We start from the raw sequence: 23,411 nt of genomic DNA on the forward strand, positions 1-23,411 counted from the left end.
TAATTCTGTATTCTTGACTTTATTCTTCCTTTTTAGTGCTCCCCAAAACCAGCTGACTGGAAGTATCAAAATGGAGTGTCTGCGTCTTGGCCTTGTGTTGAGTGTGCTATCTCTGTTGATATCCACATACCTGTTTCTGAAGTCTCCACTTCTCAAACATTAGAAAAAAATATCCAGGTAAATCTTTTTTGTGTGAAATGCTTGTGTAAGACAAGTTAGGTTGGTTTTGCATTAATACTGAAGTTTACATGCATTGATATTTATAGCCATGAGTGGTAGCATAATCGCCAGTCATTTTTAAGTTGCTGCATCCACATGGCCTCCGGTTGTACAGACTTAGATTCAGAAAAAGGATTTAACACATTGTATTGACCCAACATAAGCTGACAGTTGCTTTAATTTAAATAGAGCAGTGTCGGTAGTGCAATGCAGTTTTTGTAATTTACATTACTTATTTTTCAAGAAAAATATGCCGTCTTTAAATTTGTACTTAAAAAGGCAACATATGTATATTTCTCTTGATTTGCTCAAACTCTGCTCATTTATGATTTGGTAAAGATCTTTTTCTGAAGTTGTTGTAACTTAACTTGTTATGAGTAATGGTTTCAAGACATGTAATACTCTCTCTCTCTCTCTCTCTCTCTCTTTTCACTACCCATCAACCCTGGAGAAAAGAGAGTGAGGGAGGTCTAAGATATTATCCACTCTAGCTTAGTTGGGTCTTTCTAGAGTTTTTACTGAATAGTTTGTCTGTGTGACCTTTGTACCCTTTGGTTCATATGCATACACATACGTGTGTGTGTGTGTGTGTGTGTGTGTGTGTGTGTGTGTGTGTGTGTGCGTATGTGTATGTGTGTGTGTGCGTGATATGGGTCTACTTCAAATCATCGAACCTAACATAATCGAAGACCAGATCATCGAAGTTCTGCAACATCAAAAATTAAATTTAAAAAATGTAACTAGCAAACAAGCCTTGTTTTATGTTTTTGCAGGAGAGCAAGCACCCCTGCACCCCCCACACCCCCTGCTACTTAAATATACGAACTCCGAGATCACATTACAGCGAGGAAAACAGTAAATTTCCCATTCCGCAATGTACGGTAATCTCCATTCAGATCATTTCATGTTGCAGAACTTCAATGATCTGGTCTTCGATCATGTTAGGTTCGATGTTCTGCAACTTCGATGATTTGAAGTAGACTCATATGTGTGTGTGTGTGTGTGTGTGTGTGTGTGTGTGTGTGTGTGTGTGTGTGTGTGTATATACACATAAAAAAAAAACAAAGCAGTGACCAGGACTTCGAAATCCCACTTAGTTTTGTCCTATAACATTTCACAAGGGCTTCATCAAAATGTCTAAAACGAATGCAGTATATTCTGTTAAACTACTGTTTACTTGTAATGTGAAATGCTGAATATTTTGTTTGATTCATACTTTGTGGAATGTGTGGGGTTGGTCTTGGTGTGAGATCATCAGATTGTTGGGTTTTATTGTGCCATCTCAGTATAAGCAGCAGGGGTATAAAAGATGCAAGGGAGCTTGCCCCACCTTACAAAAATTGTTTAATTTTTTTATGTAATTTTGACCGATTGTGCAGTCTGTTAGATTTCTTCTGCATGTTGCTTCTGAGCGAGTAGGACATCCAGGGAGTGATACTACATTGACGTGTGTGTGTGTGTGTGTGTGTGTGTGTGTGTGTGTGTGTGTGTGTGTGTGTGTGTGTGTGTGTGTGTGTGCGTGTGTGTGTTGTATGTTATATTTATGAATATATACATATACAGACATATGTACATACAGATACACATACACAGTATATAAGTACGTAGATTATTTTTGATGGGAATCGACGATTGATTTGTTGTGATTGCAAGGAAAAGCTTATTCTGTAATCTTAGAAAGTCTTGCATAGTCTGTCACTCTTTTCTTTCTGCTTTTATGTCATGTTTTTACTTTTCTTTTTTTTATGTTTCCCTAGGTGCCTTTTGCCTCCATGCCTGCAGTCGTTTAGGTCTCATTCATTCCTCAGGTCTGCTTTTACCCAGATCCATGGCAGGCAGCCATGAGGGTGATTTATGCTTTCACCAGCAGCCCTGCAGTGACAGCATTTGAATAATCTAATCCCACCCTCTGAGTGTGTGTGTGTCTGTGTGTGCGTGTGTGTGGGGTGGGGGTGGGGGGCTGAGCAATTCACGTCACTGTTGAAGCTCATAATACCTTCCCCGTGTAAGATACATGCTTCTGCGCACCCACCGTGAAGGATACCACCCATTGGTGGTTTGATGAACCTAACACCCATCCCCATTTTCATTGCATCCCCCCCTCTGAGGTGACCTATGGTGAATGCACCTGACTTAGTGTTGTCCTGTCCCCAAGATTGTCATGTAGATCATTCATTGCCAGTGTTACCAAAAAAAACCTACAAGTCTCACTTGCTAATAACTCATAATACACTTGCTGGCTTTCATTTACTCCAACTGGCGAGTGTCCTAAGTCTCACTAACCTAATCCTTTGTAATTACCTGGCCATCCCAACCAACAATGCTTCACTGCACAGCACTAACAGAACCCTAGCTCCCTACCAGTCCCTAATGCTAACCATAGCACTTTCCTCCCTCAATCTAAAGTCCCCAATCACTCCCTAATCCTAAAACTCTACTCCTGTGTCCTAACCCTAAACTCCCCTACCACTCATTCGACCTTAGACTCCCTTCCTGGTCCCTAAACCTTATGTACCCCATTACACTCTGAACCTAACCCCCCCCAAACCTAAATCCCACTCCCAGTCTCTGCCTGAAGCCCTCGTTCTGTATTCCAACACATTCATACTTCCTTCCTGTGGCTGCTTGAGTTACCTTGCTTGAATTCAGCTCCTGAGATCAGGAAGATGCAGCATCTCCGCTCTTTGCACAGCTGCTACACCTTCCATGAGCATGTGTTTGAGCCTAAGGATTAGAGGCTGGCTGTGCAAGCTATAAAACACCCATGTGCCTTGTTATGAGAGAGAGAGTGGTCTTTGAACATCTGGACTCAGGTACTTGTATTAGACCCTCTGTCCCTCTATGCCACTGGTGCTGACAAAGTGATTTTTCCTTTCCTGTGCCTATTGACCATCAGTCTCCTTCTTCCTTTGTACTACCCCTCTGTGCCCCCATCACACCATCAGTAGGCTTTGTGAGAATCCTTGACCACCCAGTAATTCTTTTCTGTTGTATGCTGGCTTTGAAATTCATCAGAGGAGGGATGTCCTGCAGTTATTCTGGATGGGTTTCATATTCTTAACTTTGAATTGCCCTGTGGCAGCTGACAAGTGCATTTGCAGTAAAGGCCCCCAAGCAAGCAAGCAGGTAGCACATTCATTTTTCAAGTTGGAAGATCAGCAGAGTGAGAGTTCTATTTCCACACCAGGTATTTGTTCAACACATAGCATACTCACTCGCCTTTGGTGCTAGATGAGCAGAAGATGGTGGGTTCTGTTCCCACCCCTACTGATCGGATTCATTTTTCATTACTGACACTGTAGTGCAGCATTAAGGGGAGCTGCACTACTGAGTGTGTTGTCCTTTGGATGAAAAGTTAAACCAAGATACCATCTGCCTGAGTTGGTGGTAGCTCAGGTGGATGTAAATGAATCCCATGGCACTTATCAAAAAGAGTAGGGGAACTTCTCCAGTGCCTTGACCAAATTTCCCCTAGTCAGTATAAATAACACCTCATGTCTCCCTTGGAAAAAAGCTACTAGCTTAGTGTGACAAAGTTAATAAATGGCAAATAAATAAAATTTACAGTACTGACTGCAGCATAACTGTGCTTCTCAGTCTAAAAATGCTTGCTGAAAAAAAGAGTAGGGTTGTTTTATTTGTAATAACCAATATATTTATAAACTCTATTTCGCTCTGTCTCTCTCTCTCTATATATATATATATATATATAAATACACGTGTGTGTGTATAAAGTATGCATTCACATCTGTATACATTGTTCACAAAATATGTTCAGAAATATTTTAGAAGATTTAGGATTTTTGCTTGGAAATCTCTACGTAGATATTTTTGTACCCCAAATAAACTCCAGAGAACTTTTCCTCAGGTAGACAGCAAATATTGTAGGTGTGACAGGTAAAGAAGAGGTACTTGGGAACATGTTTTCTGGGAGTGTGGTGAGTTGGCGTACCTTAAAGATTCCCTGCAAGATGCGCTGCTGGAAATGCTGCATGGGCAGATTGGTGTGATGAGGGAGATGATTTTTCTGAGCTGTGATACAGTCTCAGAATTGCCTAGACATGGTAAGGCCTTGCTGTATCTAATTATATTAGAAGTAGGGAATATAGTAACAGATAAAACAACTGGAATTAAGATCTTTAGAAAAGGGTAGGAGCAAACTACAGTGGAAAAAATGGGAATTGTGGGAACAATACATACAGGGAAGAAATGATGTTTAAAGAAGGCAGGACTTAAATGAGTTAAGTAATTTTTGACTGAAAATGATTGGATAGATTATAAGAGTCTATATTTCAGTGAATGCTTTTTAAATGACCCAGTAAAGTCGAAATCCCTAATTCCCGAACACACGGAATAGCGATTTTTTTTCCCAGAGAAAAAAATCACTGCTCCGAGAAAAAAAAAAAAAGAGAGAATCCAAACACAAAATAAAGTGGGCGGCTTCACCCCCCCCATGTGGGGTATGTGCCCCCCCCAATTCAATATACCAACTCCAGGATTTCACTACAGTGGAGGAAATGGCAAAGTCCCGAACATGACCCAGTGATTTTTCTCCCTGGGAAAAAATCGCTGTTCTGTGTGTTCGGGATTTAGGGATTTCAACTTTATTGGGTCAATTAAACAGCATTCGCTATTTTAAGCATTCACTGAAATAATATAGGCTCAATTATAAGTGTTGTATAATGTTTGCAACTGGGAGTGTGTCATTATGGTTTGTGACATAAAATGCTTGCAACTAGGATTGTTTGTTTTCATTTACATAAATTTATGATTACTTATGTTGTAAGTGATGGTTTAATAAAGATGTTTCTTGTTTAAAAAAGGGGGCAGGAATTGAATAATTTATATAATGTTGCTTAGGTTATATGATATATAGCAATATATGTTAAGTATAATGTTTGTTAATGTTAAGTTATTTCAGTTTGACTACTTTTGTATAAATGTAAATTTGTCTATTTTACAAGTGGTAATTTAATAAAGGTGTTTACATTTTTTTTTATACTTGTAGATGATCACAATAGTTTAGAAACGGTAATTTATACACACAAAAAAATACTTGTTTAAATCTTCCCACTCTTCTTTGTATACTTTTTGTTGCCCAGCTAGCCACCAGCATTTAATTGCCCATTCATTCCTAGCCTCTGTGAAAGAGTCTTTCATGGGGTAGCCATAAATAGATTTTTCATTTTAGGACCTAACCCTTTTACAACACCCGGCGTTAAGGATTCCTACATCTTCACTTGTAGGAGTGCATGTTCCTGTGCATGCCTGTTGAAGCTGCTCTGAGATCATTATTTGGAACAGTGGAGAATGTCATACCTTTTTCTCCAGTACATATTATTGTTACAGGGGTATGGACTGTCTCCTTCCAGAATGGGCAAGCCAACATTGGCCATTCACTCCCATACTCCCTAGGCTGATTCCTCCAACACCCAAGCTGCTCTCTGGTTCATAATCTGGATGGCATAATTTCAGAATCGTACCTCGCAGGATGCGCAGTAGAAAATCCCGCCCTAATCACGCCTCCAGACCAGCAGTGGAGCAGCTGCTGAATATTCATTTGTGTGCCGAAATGAATATTGATGGCCATATCTAATTTTTAAACAGTAAAAGTAGTTGAATCTGAGTGGCATGAAAAATTCCTCAGTGTTACATGCATATCGGGCAGCAGAAAGATAGGGCAGGTTTTCAGATAATTCAGAGTGAAAGTTCTAATGTTAAACTTCATTTGAACATGGTAGAGAATATTGCTAGCAGCTCAAAATCATTATGGGTTTATAAAGGCAGGGCTGGGGGACATGGCTAGATTTAAAGATAAGGGTTCTTTTTATTCAAATGTGAGTGAAGCTACATTAATTGGCAATTTTAGTGGATTTCCAAAAAGCATTTGACAAGGTCGACTGGGAGTACATTTTGTGTGTGTTGAGTGGTCTGTACTTCCTGTTTATATTCATTAGAAGCATATAGCCTATAAGCTTATTTAGGTATGAATTACTAATATTATGTCATTTTACAGCCTTTTAGCATAACAAATGGTGCCTGTTGTCAGTCATATTATTTTTGCTGATGGTTTTTGACAAGTACTTTTCATTGAAATGGGATGTAGGTCCCCAGTCCCATGAATATGCTATGTACATGGCTTCCAGGTAATTGTGTTATTTAAGTCAGACACATGGTGGGGTGTGTAGAACAGATAGTGGAAATGCTTCAGTGAACTACACAATGTTCAGGGCTCAGCAGGAACAAGACAAAGACAAAACGTCTTTCCGTTGACAGAGACTGCTCACAACTGTTTCATAAGACATGAGATCTATATTTGAAGTGGTTACAGAATGCACTGATCTGGACAATAAACTAGCCTTAAATAGCAACAAGGTTATCATTTTAAACTTTAAACCACTAATGAACAAGTTCAAGGAGAAAGCCTGGAAAAAGATCTCTTCCCTTTTCTAAGGTGCAAATCTTAGCATGCTGTAGTTGCATAAAATTCTCTTTCTTTTGAGGCATCTCCCATTTGTATGTTTCTCTAAGTATCCAAAGAGTATACACTTTTATCACAATTTGTACAGGAGAGGAACTGGCCTAGATAAACAACAAATTGTTTGCTTGTTCTGACAGATATAGGTGGCCTTGGACTCTGCAGTATCATGTGTTTGTTAGTTTGAAGCAGTTTTAGAGAGGACATGTCTTTGGACTCTGCAGTTTCATGCATTTGCTACTATGAAGCAGTTTTAGAGTCCCTGGCCAGGCCATGCCGTTTTCATTTAAGGGTTTGAAACTGCTTTGTGTATTATGCCTCATCATCGCTGAGGTTGAATTTATTATCAGATGTGAATATTCAGTAATATGGACATGACGTGACATGCGAATTTGCATGCCTGCTAGTCATCTGGGGTTTCCACTCCCATTACAAGTGTCAGTCTGTACCGACATGCTCAAAGCTGCGCAGAACTAAGCACGAGGTACTGTTCTGAAATTATGCCATCTGGATTTTATCCTCGTGTGCCACAGGCATGAAGCCTCAACCTTCCCGGCTTGCTACAAACATTTTTTTTCTCATAATAACCTTTTTCCTTCCCTTTTTGTTATATAAGTTTTTCCATGCCCTCTTTTTCCAATAAATTATAAGCAAGAAAATGCACCTCATCTGTTTATCCACCTCTTTTTTGTTTTGTTTTGTTTAATGCACACCTTATAAAATCATGTCCTTATAGACATTCTTGAAACATTGCAGCTTATGTGACTACTATGTCTTTCTCCTGAAACATTAAAACTTACATAATTACCTGTCATACTCAAAAAAATCTTTTACCCTTTTACTCCACAGTCTTCTGTTTCATATTTGTTACATGCCTCCTCTCCATTCATTTGTTTAAATCTGTGCTTTCACTTAAAGCTTATTTAACAGAAATTTTTTTCAAAAAATTGAAAATTTCCATAGTTTACCTAATCTATTTTATCTTGGCAATTGATACTTTTTACCAGATGTTGCCACACATTGAAGAAATGAAGAAATAACATTCCAACATAATTATCACATAACATTCTTTCTTTTTTTGTTTATATTGTTTATATTGTTTTATTGACAATAACTACCTTCTCCATCACATCGTTTTCTACAAGTTTTTTCAGTCAGTCTCATGTTGACCCCAAAATCCCACATATTTTGCGGGTATTATTCTACTACCAAGCTATCTTGTTTCCCTTTTCAGGAGTAGCTCAAAAGTACTGTCTGGCTAATGACATATTGAAAGTCAAGCAGGCGGGAAATAAATCTGGAAGGAATCGAACCTTGTACTCCTTCTCGGCACTGAATGCCTTAATCTTTTGCACTTACTCCGCCTTAGACATTTTGAGTACCATCTTTAGTTTACCCTGAAAAATAGGCCACAAACCTAGAGGGACTAACCTGATCAACAATATATAAAAAGTAAGTAAATGTACATGCACATTCTCTACTGCAGTCACAAACACTAATCCATCATAGCTGTTACTGCTGCCTGCATTTCCACAGTTGCGTCTAGCCTCCATTGAGTGTCATTGAAACAACAGAGCTTGCTGCACCCCCCCCCCCAATAAACGAATGTTTCTTGATCACGCTCTTCCACCCTCCCTAGCTGGCTTCTTTAACACCTGGGTCATTCACTGATCCTGGATCAGCTAATTTGCAGAGTCCACCTCTTGTTTTTGTTGGACTGTTCTAGAGTTATGCTCCTGCTTTTGTTTTTCATTTACTGACCACATACAAGTACTGAGCGCTAGTGCATTGCTTTCAGCAGTGACCCAGAAGCATTGTTTGGTTAGGTAACTTACTGAAAGTCACACAATAGGTAAATGGAGTCTGCAGGAGTCTAACCCAGAACTGTGCAATAGAGATCATTGTTGGATCATCCCCTTAATCTTCTGCACTGAATTGTCTGGCAGCATGTCAGGCGAAACAGGTAGGGGAACAGCATATAACCACTTAACCATGTCTTGTTGAATATACTCTTGTTCATGTTAGTGTAGGACTCCACTAAGGGTGTGTCTAGTCCCCTCTCCTGATTTTTATGTTTATGGATAGCATAGAAGATTCAGCCAAAGTCTGGGGAGTAGCCAGTTTGAGGGCATGAAATTTCCATTTTTCTTTTTTTTTTTCCCCTCTTTTATTTTATTAATGTAATAAAGATATTTCTTGTTTATCACTTATGAAACAATATTGACAGTTTTAGTTGCAAACATTACACATCACTTATAAACTAGCTAGTTGCAGTCAGTCAAACATTACATAGCTCTTTCATATCCTGCCTTCTTTTAAACCTTATTCCTTCTCTGCATGTATTGTTCCCATAATTCCCATTTTTCTGTGTAATTTGCTCCTTCCCTTTTCTAAAGATCCCAATTCCAGTTGTTTTATCTCTGTTACTATATTCACTACTTCTAGTGCAGTTGGTTTAGACTTTGATTTCCAATTCTTACAATAATTATTCTCAGCAAGACCTTAACTATGTCTAGGCAATTCCAATTTTGTATCATAGCTCAAAAAATCATTTCCTTAGTCATACCAATTTGCTGACCCAGTATTTCTGATAGAGTAGTCTGCAGGGAATTTTTAAAGTCTGCCAACACATTACACTCCCAGAAAATATTTTCCCAGTTACCTTCTTCTTCCCCATCACACCTCCGACATTTGGTATCTGTCCAAGAAAAAAAAAATATTTGGAGTCTACCTAAGGTATAAAAAAATACCCATGTAAACACTTCCAAGCAAAGATCCTAAATCTCATAGACTTTGTTGCATATTTGCGAGATATACATATATCTCCCCATTGTTTCTTTGTGAATTGTGTATCCAGTCTCTCTTCCCATTCCGTTCTAATGTCCTCTGATTGATTCTTATAGTTATCATGCAATATTTTATATGCTCTACTAATTAGTCATTTTTTACAGCAGCGTTTCGATTCTACAAAAACTCTACCAGTGTTCTTAGTTCACTTAGGATCCCCCTAGTTCTTTCTCTTTGCCTACACTCTGATATCAGTCCTTGATAGGGAAGGTAATCTCTAGCCTGCAGTCTAAATAAATTCTTGGCCTCCTCCCATTCTGTTAACATTCCTTCTGTAATTATTTGCTCCCAATACCTTTGTTCTTTTGACAGTTTTCTCCAATAAATTCCAGGTCCTTCTTGACTATTGTCTGTATCCCTAATTGCAGTAATCCGTTTTGGCAGAACCTCCTTCTCCATTCCTGTGTTGCCTTAGTTCTTAGAATGCTTTCTGCTACTTCATGAATATAATATTCTGTATGGTTGTTATTCTCTTTAAGGATCTGTGTCCAAAATCCCAGTCTCTCCTTGTTTCTTGACCCCCCCCCCCATTTCATCATCATCCCTTTCCAGTTTGAATTATAGGCTTCTGCTTGCGTTATGTATAGAAGCCTTAACTGTGTAGCTGTGATGTACCCTTTCAAATCAGGTGATCCCCAACTACCCTGTTATATTGGAAAAGAATCAGCTTATCCCACTGGACTCTTGCCATCTTCCCTTCCCAAATAAAATCCTTCAGCACTTTATTAATTGCTGTCCACAACTTCTCCTCTGGTTTTCACTGCTTGTATCTTGCTATCCATGTCCATAAAACAGAGCTTTCAATTTATCAGTTTTTGTACTATCCTTTGTTTAGTCACTTTTCACATATCCATAACTGCCACGCCAGAATCCTTTTTTAACCCATACTCCTAAGAACTTCATTTTATCATGTCCCCATAAATATGGATATTGCTGAGCCAATTCATGTGTGGGTACATAATTTACAGCCTTTGTTTTAGCTTCATTAATTTTATATCCCAAACAGATTTGAAACTGTCTCAAAATATTTCACAGCACTGAAATGTCCTTTTCTGGTTGTATCGTATATAAAATAATATAATCTGCAAATAGAGCCAGCTTTTCTTGACAACCATCCCAATTATATCATTATTTATTTATTTATGTAAAATGTGTTTACTGGAAAAGTCTGACTGGGACAGAACCCTTTTTCAGCAGAGGCCCAGGGAGAAGTGTTCTAGACGCACGCCTTTGAAATGTAGGAGGAAACCAGAACACCTGGAAGAAACCCACGCAAATGCAGGGAGAACATGCAGACTCTGCACAGAAGGCACACCAGCCGAGAATTGAACTGGAGAACCTCTTGTTGTGAGGTGACAATGCTAACCCCTCCACCACTGCATCGCCCTAAATGTTATCTTTGAATTTCTGAGTCCCTTATTTTCTTTGCCAGTGGTTCTAAGTCATCATTGTCATTGTTAACCCATTTTCTACACAGGGTTAGGCTGTCATTTTAACTTTTGCCATCTCTCTCGATTCAGTGCCACACTTGTGCCTTCTTCAACACTCATGCCTGACTGTTGCAGATCTTCCCTCGCACAATACCTCCACCTATTTGCTGGATGCCTTCATTTCTTGTTACCATCTTACTGTCTGTCCAAAATCTTCTTCACCAGATTGTCTTCTGCACACGTCCCCGAACCACTGTAATCTTTCTCTTTGATCTCTCCTGCAGTTGGTGCTACTTTTGCTTCTGCTGTTATGTCCTCATTTCTTCATCTGTCCTATAGTGTGCATCATTTCCATCACCTCTAGCTTTCTTATCTGCTCTGCCTTTGCTGCCCTGGTTTCTGTACCACATAGTAGTACTGGTCACAGCACTATTTTGTACAGGGTCTATATTACTGTATCGAATACTTAAAACATCGAGCGTGATATGGTCAACACCATATGTTCGAAGTTACAAGTATTCGAAAATTAAATAAAACAAATTCAAAAACAGGAAAAAACTTACCTGAAAATTTTAAGCAGAGGGGCAAGCCCCCTGCACCCCCACACCCCCCACTCTTTAAATATACCAACTGCGAGATCGCACTACAGTGCAGTAAATGGAAATTTCTGCTTTCATTTTCAAATACTTGCAACTTTTAACACATGGTGTCGACCATATAACATTCGATGTTTTTGGTATTCAATAACATAATATAGACCCTTTTGTACACCTTACTTTTCAACTTCTTTGGCATTCTTCTGTCATGTACTACATTTGACACTGTGTGCCAGTTTGCTGCAGCCTCTCTTATTCTAGCTTTGACCTCTTCATTCAGACTCCCTTCACCTCAGCCACCCCACCCAGATATTTGAAGATACTAACCTGTTCCATTGTCTTCCATCTTGTTTCTCAGCTTCTTCTGATTTCCTTAATTTGCTGCCATTGCTACAGTCTTGTCCATACTTAGCTTCATCCTATATTTCTTCGGTTTGTTTGCATTCCATTCCCTTATCTTTTGCTGAAGTTCTTGCTCAGAGTCTGCCTGTAATGCCACATCATCTGCATACAGCAGTTCTGCAAATCTGTTCCCTCTGACCTGTTTGCAAATGTCCATCACCAGTATGAATAGCAGTGGGCTCAGAGCTGAACGCTAGTGCACACCCACTCCCAGTGGAGCCCCTCTGTGCCATTGGTTCTAAATATAATGCAGATAGCAAAAGGGAAAGACACCCCTGCCTGGTTCATGTGCTCAAACAGAAATTATCAAAGAGGAATCTACCCACTTTAATTTTCACCCCTGATTCTTATATATCCTCCTAGTCAACCTTATAATTTTATCTGGGAAAGCAAGTGCTTCATTGCCCTTTTCATAAACTCCCAGCTTACTCTGTCAAATGCTTTCTGTGCATCAAGACCTACCAACAACAGTGATATTTTCTTACATTCTGCTTCTCTCTGGATCATCAGTGTTTTGTAAATGTTGTCAAATGTTTGTCTTCCTCCACAAAACCACATTGATCCATATCTGTCAATTTTGGCATATTTGCCATTCTTTTAGCCATTATAGACATAAACACTTTATAATCATGGTTTAGGATTGAAATGGGCTGTATGAACCTGGATCTGGTGGGTCTTTTACCCTCTTAAGTATTAAAGCCACCACCACTTTCTTCCAAGATGTTGGTGTTCTCCTCTTAAAATACTGTTTAACAATATCTTCCAGACCTTTATCAGTTTTTCCCTCCTAGCTTCCAAACTTCCACAGGAATACAGTCTATTCCTGGGGACTTAGGATTGGTTATACATCAACATTTTTATGTCATCTCCTCCTATCCTAACTGTTAATAGTTCAGCCGCCTCATCTACCTCTAAACTTGGCATGTTTAATTCTTCCATAAACATTTCCATTTGTACTTTTTCTTGATTTCCATATTTCTCTGCTTTATACAGACTTTCATAAAATTTTTGAAACATTCCTAGTACCTTACAGGATCTATTGTTGATTCCTTGCTATAGGTTCCCTAAACTTGGCAATAACCCTTTCTACTTTCTGTTGCCCGAGTCATTGTGCTAAACATTTTTGTACTCTGGAGTTAATAAAATAATTTGCTTAACAGCAATATTTCTGAACTCGTGCATATTATTGAGGTAATATCTTATTTTCTGTTTGGCATTCTGCAGTTGTTCCTCCTCTTATTCTGTGAAATTCTCCCTTTTCTGCAGTACTTTTGTTAGTCCCGCTGACTAATTCTTGTTGCTTCTTAACCATATCTCTCTTTCTTTTACTTCTACCCTATTTTTAAACTCCACTTTAATTTTATCCCACTTCCTAGGTATATTTTCCAAAGAAATTTCTATCTTTTCTAGGAACTCTCAAAATAATTTCCACTACCCATTTCTTAAATTACTCTCTTTTTAACAGATCGGTGGAGAAGCACCAGTGTTTCATCTGTTTTATTACTCTGCATTTTTATTTGTTATTATTTGCAGATGATCTGAAATAGTTATTAGATGCATATCAAAACTTTCAATTAAATGCAGTGATCCTGTAAAGTACATGTTCTGTCTGTCAAGATCAGTTTTTGTATCTTGGGGGAATAGTATGCAAATTTTCTCAGAACTCCTACTACTGAATTCACATTTCCATGCCAAATATTTTCATAAATTTATTCACACGTCTACCCTCCTTTGTTATATTTTCCCTTATGGGCCCCCCAGATACATCTTCACTACTCCAAATCAAATTCCACACCCCATCTACAAGTAATATTCCCTGCTAAAAGCTGATTATTTCTCCCAGAATTTTCTTAAGCTCCATTTTAGCAGTTTTAGTTGGAATATAATTACAAGCCAATGTAATCCTCCTCCCTTGCCAGTAGCTTCTTAGTTAGTACTTCAAATCTACAATTCTTATCTTTTTTTATCTTCTTTTATTGGAGCTCCTCTTGCAATTATTATAAGTACAACATGAGTATTCTTTTCCTTTCTGAAAACCTTTCTTTATCAAATTCACATGTTCAGTTCGTTCCAAATGTGTTCCTTGTAGCATAGCTATTTGCACTCTACATTTGTTAATATAGTTTACTACTGTTTTTTTTTTTGTATAGATCTGTGAGACCATTTACATTTAAAGGTAATATAGAAAGTGTCATTTTGTTAAAAAGTCATTATTCCCACCTCTTATGTGCAACAGCTTTTTGCCAAGTGTCTGGTTCCAACTTTCGTGTTACATGCATATCCAAATGCTCAGCAGGTTGATCTTTTATACAGTTGTTTCTTGTCATATTCATTTGAGCCTGTGTCACAGCTTATAAAACTTTTTGTTTTATTGAACGCTCTCAAACAAAAAAATAATCACACCCCAATACAACCCTAAAACCTATTAACTTAATACTAAGACACACTCAATACTAACACGCACTCAGCATGTAGAACACATCACTGTCTTAACCTCGGATCCCTAGGCTGGCTAGAATTACCCCGTCTACTTCAGTATAACCAATTAATAGTTGCTTACAAAGTTCTCTACCAGGCAGAAATCATGCCCATACTCAAAAATATAATCGCCCCTACAGTAACCTAAAAACACTCCTCTTTTCTAACACAATGCTAGTACAAACTGTTAAATCCAACAACTTAGCTGGGAAATCATTATTTTCCAACTCTGTTGGCAAAACCTGGAACCTACTTCATGCTGAACCTACTGCATTCCACCCCTTAACCCAATTTAAAACGCCTCTTAAAAACACCTAAAAATGCACTGGTTATGTCCCTGTACAAACCCAGACTAACGTACTCACTTTTCATTTTGTATCAGGTGCTGCAGTAGCGTTGTCGCCTCACAGTTAGACGTTGCCCGTTCGATTCTCAGTTAGAGCGTCTTCTGTGTAGCGGCATGTGTGAATGGGCGTTCCTTCGTTGAAGGTTGTGCGTTAGGCCCGGCAAGCCTAACCGGGAAAAGCCGAAAGACACAAACAAACAATATCCCCTACCTACATGTAGAAACTGTCTTTATAATGAGATTACTGCAGTCCACTCCTTAACCAAACTTAAAACGTCTCTTAAAAAAACACCTAAACAATCACTGGTTATGCCGCTGTACAAACCTAGACTAACCTATTCACTTTTCACTTTGTATCATCATATCCTCTTGCTACATGTAGAAGCTGTCTTTATAATGACTCTGAAACATCAGCTGTTTTACAAGAATGATTACATGTCTCATTTCTAATGGATTGTACTACTGAACAGTATGGCTACTTGCACAACTATGTACTACTAAAAATGTATGTATTCTAGGATAAGAATTAAAAATTGTAAAGTTTTTCTCTACGCATTCCAGCAAATCTGGGATATGTATCTATATGTTCCTGTATAAAAAATGTATAATTGTAAAGTCTTCTGTATTTATGTACATATGGAGCTTTTCTCCCTGGGCCTCTGCTGAAAATGGACCTGTATCCAGTTGGACTTTCCCAGTTAACAAATGTAAAATAAAATAAAACATATAAATAAATAAAATATGTACATCTTCAAATATTGAAGTTTTAACCCCAGTCGAAACACTTGTCTCAGACAGACAGACGCACTCAACAGACTAAGGTTAACCTAAAAGGAGAGTTATCCATGCTTAGAAGCATGGTAGAGCCCGGAGAGTTATCCATGCTAAGAAGCATGGTAGAGCCCATGCTTCTACTATGTGCTGTGTGGATTTATCTTATCTTTGTTACTCTCCCAGATTGAGAAAACACTTGAATACTTTCAGAAAACATGATCTCCTAGCCATTGAAAGAAATAAGTATTTTGATTTTATTGCTTTTTATCAGATTGTCTCCATGGAGACATGAAAACCAGATACAGAGTTGCTTCTACAAGCATCCATTTATTTGCTAGACAGTGTACTTTTTTATTTCTTTCTCTTAAAACTTGTGACTAGATCAAGCCAAGAGCCTTAATCCAGTCATTCCCCTATGCAAGAGTGAAAAAAGCACATCATCTTTTCTTGTGTCTTGCTCTTTTGACCTGACTTTTCTTTTTTTATGTTGTAGTGCCTAAATTTCTTAAAACTGAAGGAAAGAATATGGAAAAAAAGAAAGCAGGAGCACCTGTTTACTTTAGTATCCCCATTATACTGGGAAAAAACAGAGAAAAAGTTATAGCCTGTAGATTACATCATGCTTTATAAAAGCACTACTATTAAGAACAAAATTTTGTTTTACTTACACTTAACTCTTCCCCCCTCCAAAATGCTCTTCCAAACATTAATGGCATGAAGTAGAACATATGCTTTTGAGTCCCCTACAAGTTTAACAGAATCAAAAAGTACAATATTTTCAGGTTTTCTAGTTCTGTCTTATTTGTCAAATATAATTAATGCTTTGTAAGCCCACATTTATTTGTCGGTTTCCGAGTTGCTAGTTTTATTCCTGTTGATCTCCATCCCCTAAATCCAGTCTCTGCTTCATTTCCGACATACTCCTGATTCTTCTAGTCAACTTGTCTCTCAAGCATTTTCCATTGAAACATTGGAAAGGGTTTCACTGACACAGTCTCTTTGTGATCTTTGTTACTAGAAAAACAAGAAGCAGACTCTCCATCTCTTACACAACTCACTTTTTGTTGGACAAACTTTTGTATTTCCTCCTTAACATGTTCTGTATCAAAAAATTATTTTGTCCCTCCAGGAAAGAATATTCTGAAAACAGCTGGGTACACCAGCTTGAATCTCAAACCTGCTTTTCGACATTCCCCGAATAGTGGAGTAAATTTCCTTCTCTTTTGCCTGGTGTACAGTGAGCAATCATTTTCTGCAAGAACTCTTCTGTCTCCCACTTTTAGTACTTTGTCCTTCGGCCACAGTTTTGTCAGAATCAACCCCATCTGCAGGTAGGATTACATATTTACTATTAAAGGTTTAGGTTACTTTCTCATGGCCAGGTTTGGTGCATGCACACAATGTTCCCTTTCAGTTAATATCTCCTGCTGTAGAATACCAGTCCAGTTGCTTAGCTGTGCTTTCATAAAATTAATACCATCAGTTCTTTCCAGCTTCTCTGATACATCAGAAAATTTAAGGTTTTCCCTACTTGCGCTGTCCTCTAATTGTATTATTTTTTGAAATGTCTTCTTGAGCAGTCTCATTTTCAGTCAGCCTTTTCTTCAGTTCAAACTCTGATTTTTGCAGTTTTATTACCTCATATGACTGTATTTTTAAAGCTTCCTCCATTTTCCAGCCTTTTGTTATTGAAGTTGATGTACTCCTTCAGTGTTTTGTTTATTTTAATCAGGTCTGTGTACATTTGACTTATTCCTCTAGCTTACTGGAAGTCATGTCTTGCACCAAAGCTGGAGCTTGCACTGCTTTTTGCTGAATAGCTGCCCAGTTGTTTCCAGTCAGTGTTTTTTCCTAAACTTTTTGTGATTGATTTTCTTTCAGGTTCTCAATTGCTTTTTTGCTGGCATCCAGGCAGTGCACTTTCTAGCCAGTTACTGAAATTTACCCGAAAATACAAGTTTTCTGGCTCTTTCTTCTGAGTTTCTGTTTTCACATTGGGAGAGGTGAAATTAAGCTGTTACTCAATGTGCAGTCATCCTGGAAGTCTTCAGAAATTTACATTTTTCTTGTGTTCAGATGATATTCTCAAGTGACTGTGATTTTAAGCAAACAGTGGAGTAGTTTGCTATTGAGTGTTAAATTGTTGGAATGAAAATCTACACCATCAAAACAGAGGCCATGGTTCCTTTCTGGAAAAGAATGGAATGTGCTGTACAGGTGAGGAAAGCTGTCTTAAGATAGAGGGGATCAGGAGACTGGCTATTAGTTGGATACAGTTGCAGCAGTACTTGTAAGCATTGTGCCCAGCTGTAGTGGTGATGCGAGTCATAGACTGTCTGGTAGACTATTTCCTCCTGTCTTTATCCTCACTGTTTCATCTTGTGTTTTCATCCTCACCTCTGTGGACTGGGTAGTGACTGAAAGGCTGAGATCACATATACAGGCAGAATCAATAAGGTTCCTTTGCGGGGAAGTTCATCTCAGGCTTTCTGATAAAGTGAGAATCTCATCATTCTGCTCTGCATGCTAAAGAGTTTCAGAATATAATCACCACTATCCATTTTCAGATGAGTCTTTTGAGATGGTGTGGGCACTTGGTAGGATACCCCATTAGTGCATCCCACTAGAGGTGTAGCAGATACAACCTACTGAGAGGACGCCCTGTGATAGATCCATGACACTTTGGAGGGATTTTTTTCTCTCATCCTGAGAACAACCTAATTTTCTACAAGATGAATTAGAGATTTTTGGTAGGAAAGAGAAGTCTGGTCTGCCCTGTTCATCTTTCTACAACACTGAACCTCAATAAGCTAGAAAGTGGATGGTGTGCTCCCCTGAGGCTTTGCTTGTTTCCCCAGCAGTGCATTCCAGAGAAATGGATCAGTCATTGTCTTATAGACAAAGCAGATGCCACCCCTTAGTGTCTTATGAGAAACAGACTATACTGATAGATCATGAATCCTTTGTGAATAATTCAGCATGTTCAGCTGTCTTATTTTTCTAGGAAGAAGTATTTTTCTCTTTTTGACAGAAGATACTGCATTCATTTTCTTTCATGTGGTTCATTCGATAATTACAGAATTCAGTAATATAAAGTGGCTACACTGTTCTCCCTGGAGTAATTAGACTACAGAGTAAGTTTCTCTGACTTTGCTACTGGTAGCTACTGGTCAGAGTTCAAATTGCCACCTACCAGTGTCTCTAGATGTTTGATGATTTTGATTTTTATGACTTGATTATTGTTTAAGTACATTTACTGACATCAAGTAAATTCACAATACCAATGCCTGATTTTTTAACTTACATTTTTATCTGATGAAGGCATGTAGGTAACTGGATGAAAGAACTTATTCTGTGGTATTAATGTAATTTATGCAGAGCCGTTTTCAGTGGCTGTGGTGTCCTTTTGTGGATTTACTTGGTTTCTTGGTCCTCGTTTGTTTTTGGACATATGACATTTAAAGGTGAGGTCACTATCGCTGCACAAGATGTAATTTCATTGCTATGTTTGCAGTCATCATCTTACTTCATTATCTGTAGCCCATTTTCTATACCCAAGAAGAAACGTCCAAAAAGATGTGGTCCTAGTATGATTCCCATGGGACACCATGCATGTCCCCTTATTAAGATAGACAAGTAACTCTCCCCCCTCCCCACCCTATTGAATAACCAGTGTTTTACCCATTACATTTCATAGGGATTTAATGATTTTGTCATTTGCTTTCTAAAGTTGAACAGTGTCCGTCCAAAACCTTAGTGTTGTTTAGAGAAGTCATTAATGCTCTCAGCCTTTCTTCAAATTCTGCTGCTAACTCTTCAAAGAATGTCACAAGATTCAGAAAGCAAGCTCTCCCTTGAACATAACCATACTATTGTGTATTTTACAGTAGTAGTTCCACTTTGTCATTTTGTATGAAGCCACTCTCTCTATGATTTTGCATAGAATACTGGCCAGACTGATGGGTCTAAATTATTTTGGATCTGATATGACCCCCTCCCCATTTATGAAGTAGCCCCACTGCAGCCTGTTGCCACAAAGCAGAAACTTATCCACACGTTAACATTTTAACACGACTGATACAGTTTTAGCTAGATTTCTGTTGATTCTGTGTAGGAGAGTACTAGATATGTTGTCTGCCACATGGGACTTTAGGTTTTAATTTTACTTGTGGCAGCAGGTATGGGACACAGAAGAGATCCCAGGGGTGAATTTGCGATTTCCCATCCACGCGTCCAGATTTCCCTTGAAGAGGGTCAGTGAGGAGCTATGTCTAACATGAATTGGTATTCTATTCCAGAGTGAGGGGAGCCTCTGGGAAATGAATCTGTCTCTCCAGCATGTCCTATTTATTTTTGTGCTGAGGTTTAAGTCCCTGGAGCATGTAGCTCTAAGGGATTTGGATTTTTTGAGGTGGAGCATGTCCATTAATTCTGGGTTAGACATGGCTTTGTACATCAGGCATAGATCGCCTCTGAGTAGGCGGTAAGCAACTGAGTAGAGCTGGAGTTTCTTTAGTCGAGCTGCATAAGACATCTGTTTGTAGCCCGTGATCCTCTTGGTGAAGTACTTTTGGGGTCTCTCCAGTTGCTGCAGGTGTCGGGTAAGGTACATCCCAAAAGGGGCATTGTATTCAATTATGGGCCTGATGAGTGATGATTAGAGGAGCACAATGACCTCTCTTGATCTAGATGCGAACCCTTTCGTGATAAGGTGGGCTATATAGAAGGTCTTTCTAACCACTTTGGCAACGTGATTATCAAAGGAGAGATTACTATCTACGTTGGTCCCCAAATCTCTAATTACTTTTTCCGTACTTAATGGATTACCACCTATGTGGTAATTTGTGGGCACTTTGTTTTTCCCAAAGGGGATGACTATGCACTTTTTAGCATTTAGCTTGAGGCCATGGTTCTGGCACCAAGCATCCGTCTCCGTGAAACACTTTTGGAGGATGCTTGTGTCAGCTGGAGAGTTGATTATGGCTCCCAGTTTGCAGTCATCTGCGAACTTTGTCAGCCATAGTCCCCCCGTGTTAGCCTGAACCTCAGAGAAGTATATACCGAATAAGAGAGGTCCCAGAACTGAGCCTTGTGGGACGCCACTTGTAACTGGTTTGGAATCGGACGTGGCACCTGCGATTCTGATCATGTGGGTTCTATCCCTGAGCCAGTTTGCAACCTATCTTGTGATATAGGGGTTGATATTTAAGCTGGTAAGCTTATTTATGATGCCCAAGTGGGGTATTGTGTCGAAGGCTTTTGTGAGGTCCAGGTAGGCTGTGTGGACTACCTTGCCCTCGTGTATGGCTTTGGTAACTGTTTCAAAGAAATCAACTAGGTTTAAGAGGCAAGATCTGCCCTTAACAAAGCTGAATTGGGTAGGGTCCAGTGTCTGGAGGCTCCCAATGTCTTTGTTTATGAGTTCCATGATAATACGCTCCATAGCTTTACAGACCAGACTAGTCAGGCTTATGGGGCGATAGTTCCCGGGGTCCGTTGTGGCGCCACCTTTGTGGAGTGGGACCACTGTAGCTGTACGCCATTCTTTGGGTGCATATCCTGTAGTAAGGCTAAGTTTGAACAGTGATGTAATGTGAGGGTTCAGTTCTTCTTGGAACTCGTGTAAGACACAGCCTGGGACACCGTCCGGTCCCATAGATGCTGTGTTTTTTGCTTTGGAGAGGGCAGCTTTCACCTGTGCATCTGTGATGTCAGGGAGGTTACATTCAGTTGGGATAGGCATTTGCTCCTTTGAGGGGGAAGGGGGGGGGGAGTTAGCACTGAATCTGTCTGCCAAGATGTTCTGTAGGTTCGGTATATTTTGTACCATTATGCAACAATTCAGAGCATATCTGGGACATAACTAAAGAAGGCCTTGTGATTATCTTTAGTGTCTAGGGCAATTTTTCTTTCGAAACTGGCCTTTGATGATTTTATGAGGGATCGTAGTTTCTTGCTAATACTGATCAGAGATGCCTTCCCTTTTTGGGATTTTGCTGTGTCATGTAGTAGCTTCCTCCTTCTGTTGTATAGCTTATTTATGGCCGGGGTCCACCAGACAGGTCTCCTGTTTTTGGAGGAGTGAGTCTTGGTTTTATTTGGGATAGCACGATCCATGCATTCCTGCAGGTGCTCATAGAATGCAATTGTAAAGGATTCTGTGGATTGGGCTGTGTTATCCTCTGGCCCGGGGGCTTTGAAGGATTCCACCTCAGTCTTGAGAAGTGTGAAGTTAGCTTTTGAGAAATTCTTTACAGTGATTTCCTTGGCTGGGGGTGGGGATGGGATATGGATGTCCAGGGAAATTAGTTTATGGTCTGATCTTACCAATGAGGGGTTTACCTCTGAGTCCCCATGTTGGTGATGACCAGGTCTAATATGTTGTTCCCTCTTGTGGGAGTGGTGACCAGTTGTTCCATTGCGTTAGAGTTTATAAATTCAAGGAACCGTTGGGCGAGGGTGTTTGGGCTTGAGTAGTTTTCCCAGTCAGTGTTTGGGTAGTTGAAGTCACCCAATAACATAGTGTTTGGAGAGACCTTCATATTCTCCAGTGTTCTCAGGAATGCCAAGTGGGGTTCCTGTGAAAGGGAGGGTGATCTGTAGCAGGCTACAAACTGAAAGGCAGTTTTGCCTGTTGTTAGTTGCACATGGATGGTTTCCGATGCTTCGTGCAGTGCCACTAACCTGGAGGTGTAGATATCTTTGATGAATATAGATACTCCCCCTCCTTTTGTGCTTCAGTCCGAGTTTTGGGGCCGAAAAGCATGGTATGAGTTATAACCTGGTAGTGCTGGGGTGCTCTCAGGAGCCTTGAAACAGGTTTCTGTTACTGCACAGACATCAATTTTCTCCATGCTGAGGAGAGCCTCGAGTGCGTGCATCTTGAGGTTTAGACTTCTGGCATTGAGTAACATTACCTTTAGTTTTTTTATCCTTGGGTTGTCTATGGAGGTGGGTTTGTCCTTTGAGCCTTGCCTAAAAAAGGCACTATGGGGGTGGCAAGATCCTTGGCCAGTATACGAAAGCCTAAGGGTGACAGGTGTAAGCCGTCCCTAGCGAAGCAACGTGGCTTGTCGAGCATATCATCCCAGGCTGACAGACACTGGATCCCCTTTGAATGACACCAATACTTTAGCCAGTTGTTGAAACTGATCATTTTGTCTTTATACTGTGGCATCATTCTTGATGAGGGCAAGATGCTACTCAAGGTCAGGGTCATACCAGCCTGGGCTACATGATCAGAGAGCTCCTCTATGTCTCTTTTCATGTAGTCCAGGGAGGTGCATCTCAGGTCATTTACACCAGCATGGACTATGACGGAGTCATAATTGTACTTGCTTTGGAGTGACTTGAGTGCTTGCATTTTGTGGCGGATCCTGGCACCGGACAGGCAGCTTACAGTGACCTTCTCCTTATTCAGTCTGGTGAGCGGGACGTCAGTGTGCCGGACATTAGAGTCCCCTATAATGAGTGTATTTGGTGTATTGTTTAGCCTTAAGGGCTGTGACTGTGAGGCACACTGACTTTGTGAGATATGTGATTCATGGGTATTGTTGAGGGGTGGCTGTTGCTTGGATATCTGCTTTGGAGGTTTTTGCTGCTTAGGCAGATTTTTATTTAGAGCCTCAGAGTATGTTTTTGTGTGTTTATGTGTTGGGTATGCAGATGCAATAGGTCTATGTGAGACTGGATTTGTGGTGCGGGTGGTTACCTTTTCCTCCTGACTGACTGTGCCGGTCTTGGGTTGAGAGAGCTCTGCCTCCAGTTTGGCTGTGTAACTGCATCTCTCACATGTATTAGAGTTTGTTGGAAGGAGGAGAGGGTTGTCTGTGTACATAAGG

General features: G+C 39.6%; 1 protein-coding gene across 1 annotated transcript in view; it reads left to right on the forward strand.

The window, feature by feature from the left end:
- Positions 1-23,411, forward strand: part of ODR4 (odr-4 GPCR localization factor homolog) — a 606,843-nt gene that overhangs the window by 199,851 nt on the left and 383,581 nt on the right. The window contains exon 7 of the mRNA XM_044085317.1: positions 37-177. Coding sequence (XP_043941252.1) covers positions 37-177 — 141 coding nt within the window. The remainder of the gene's footprint in view (positions 1-36; positions 178-23,411) is intronic.

Source organism: Protopterus annectens, chromosome 10.part0, assembly GCF_019279795.1.
Source record: "Protopterus annectens isolate FY-2018-M chromosome 10.part0, PAN1.0, whole genome shotgun sequence".
Lineage (NCBI taxonomy): Eukaryota > Metazoa > Chordata > Ceratodontiformes > Protopteridae > Protopterus > Protopterus annectens.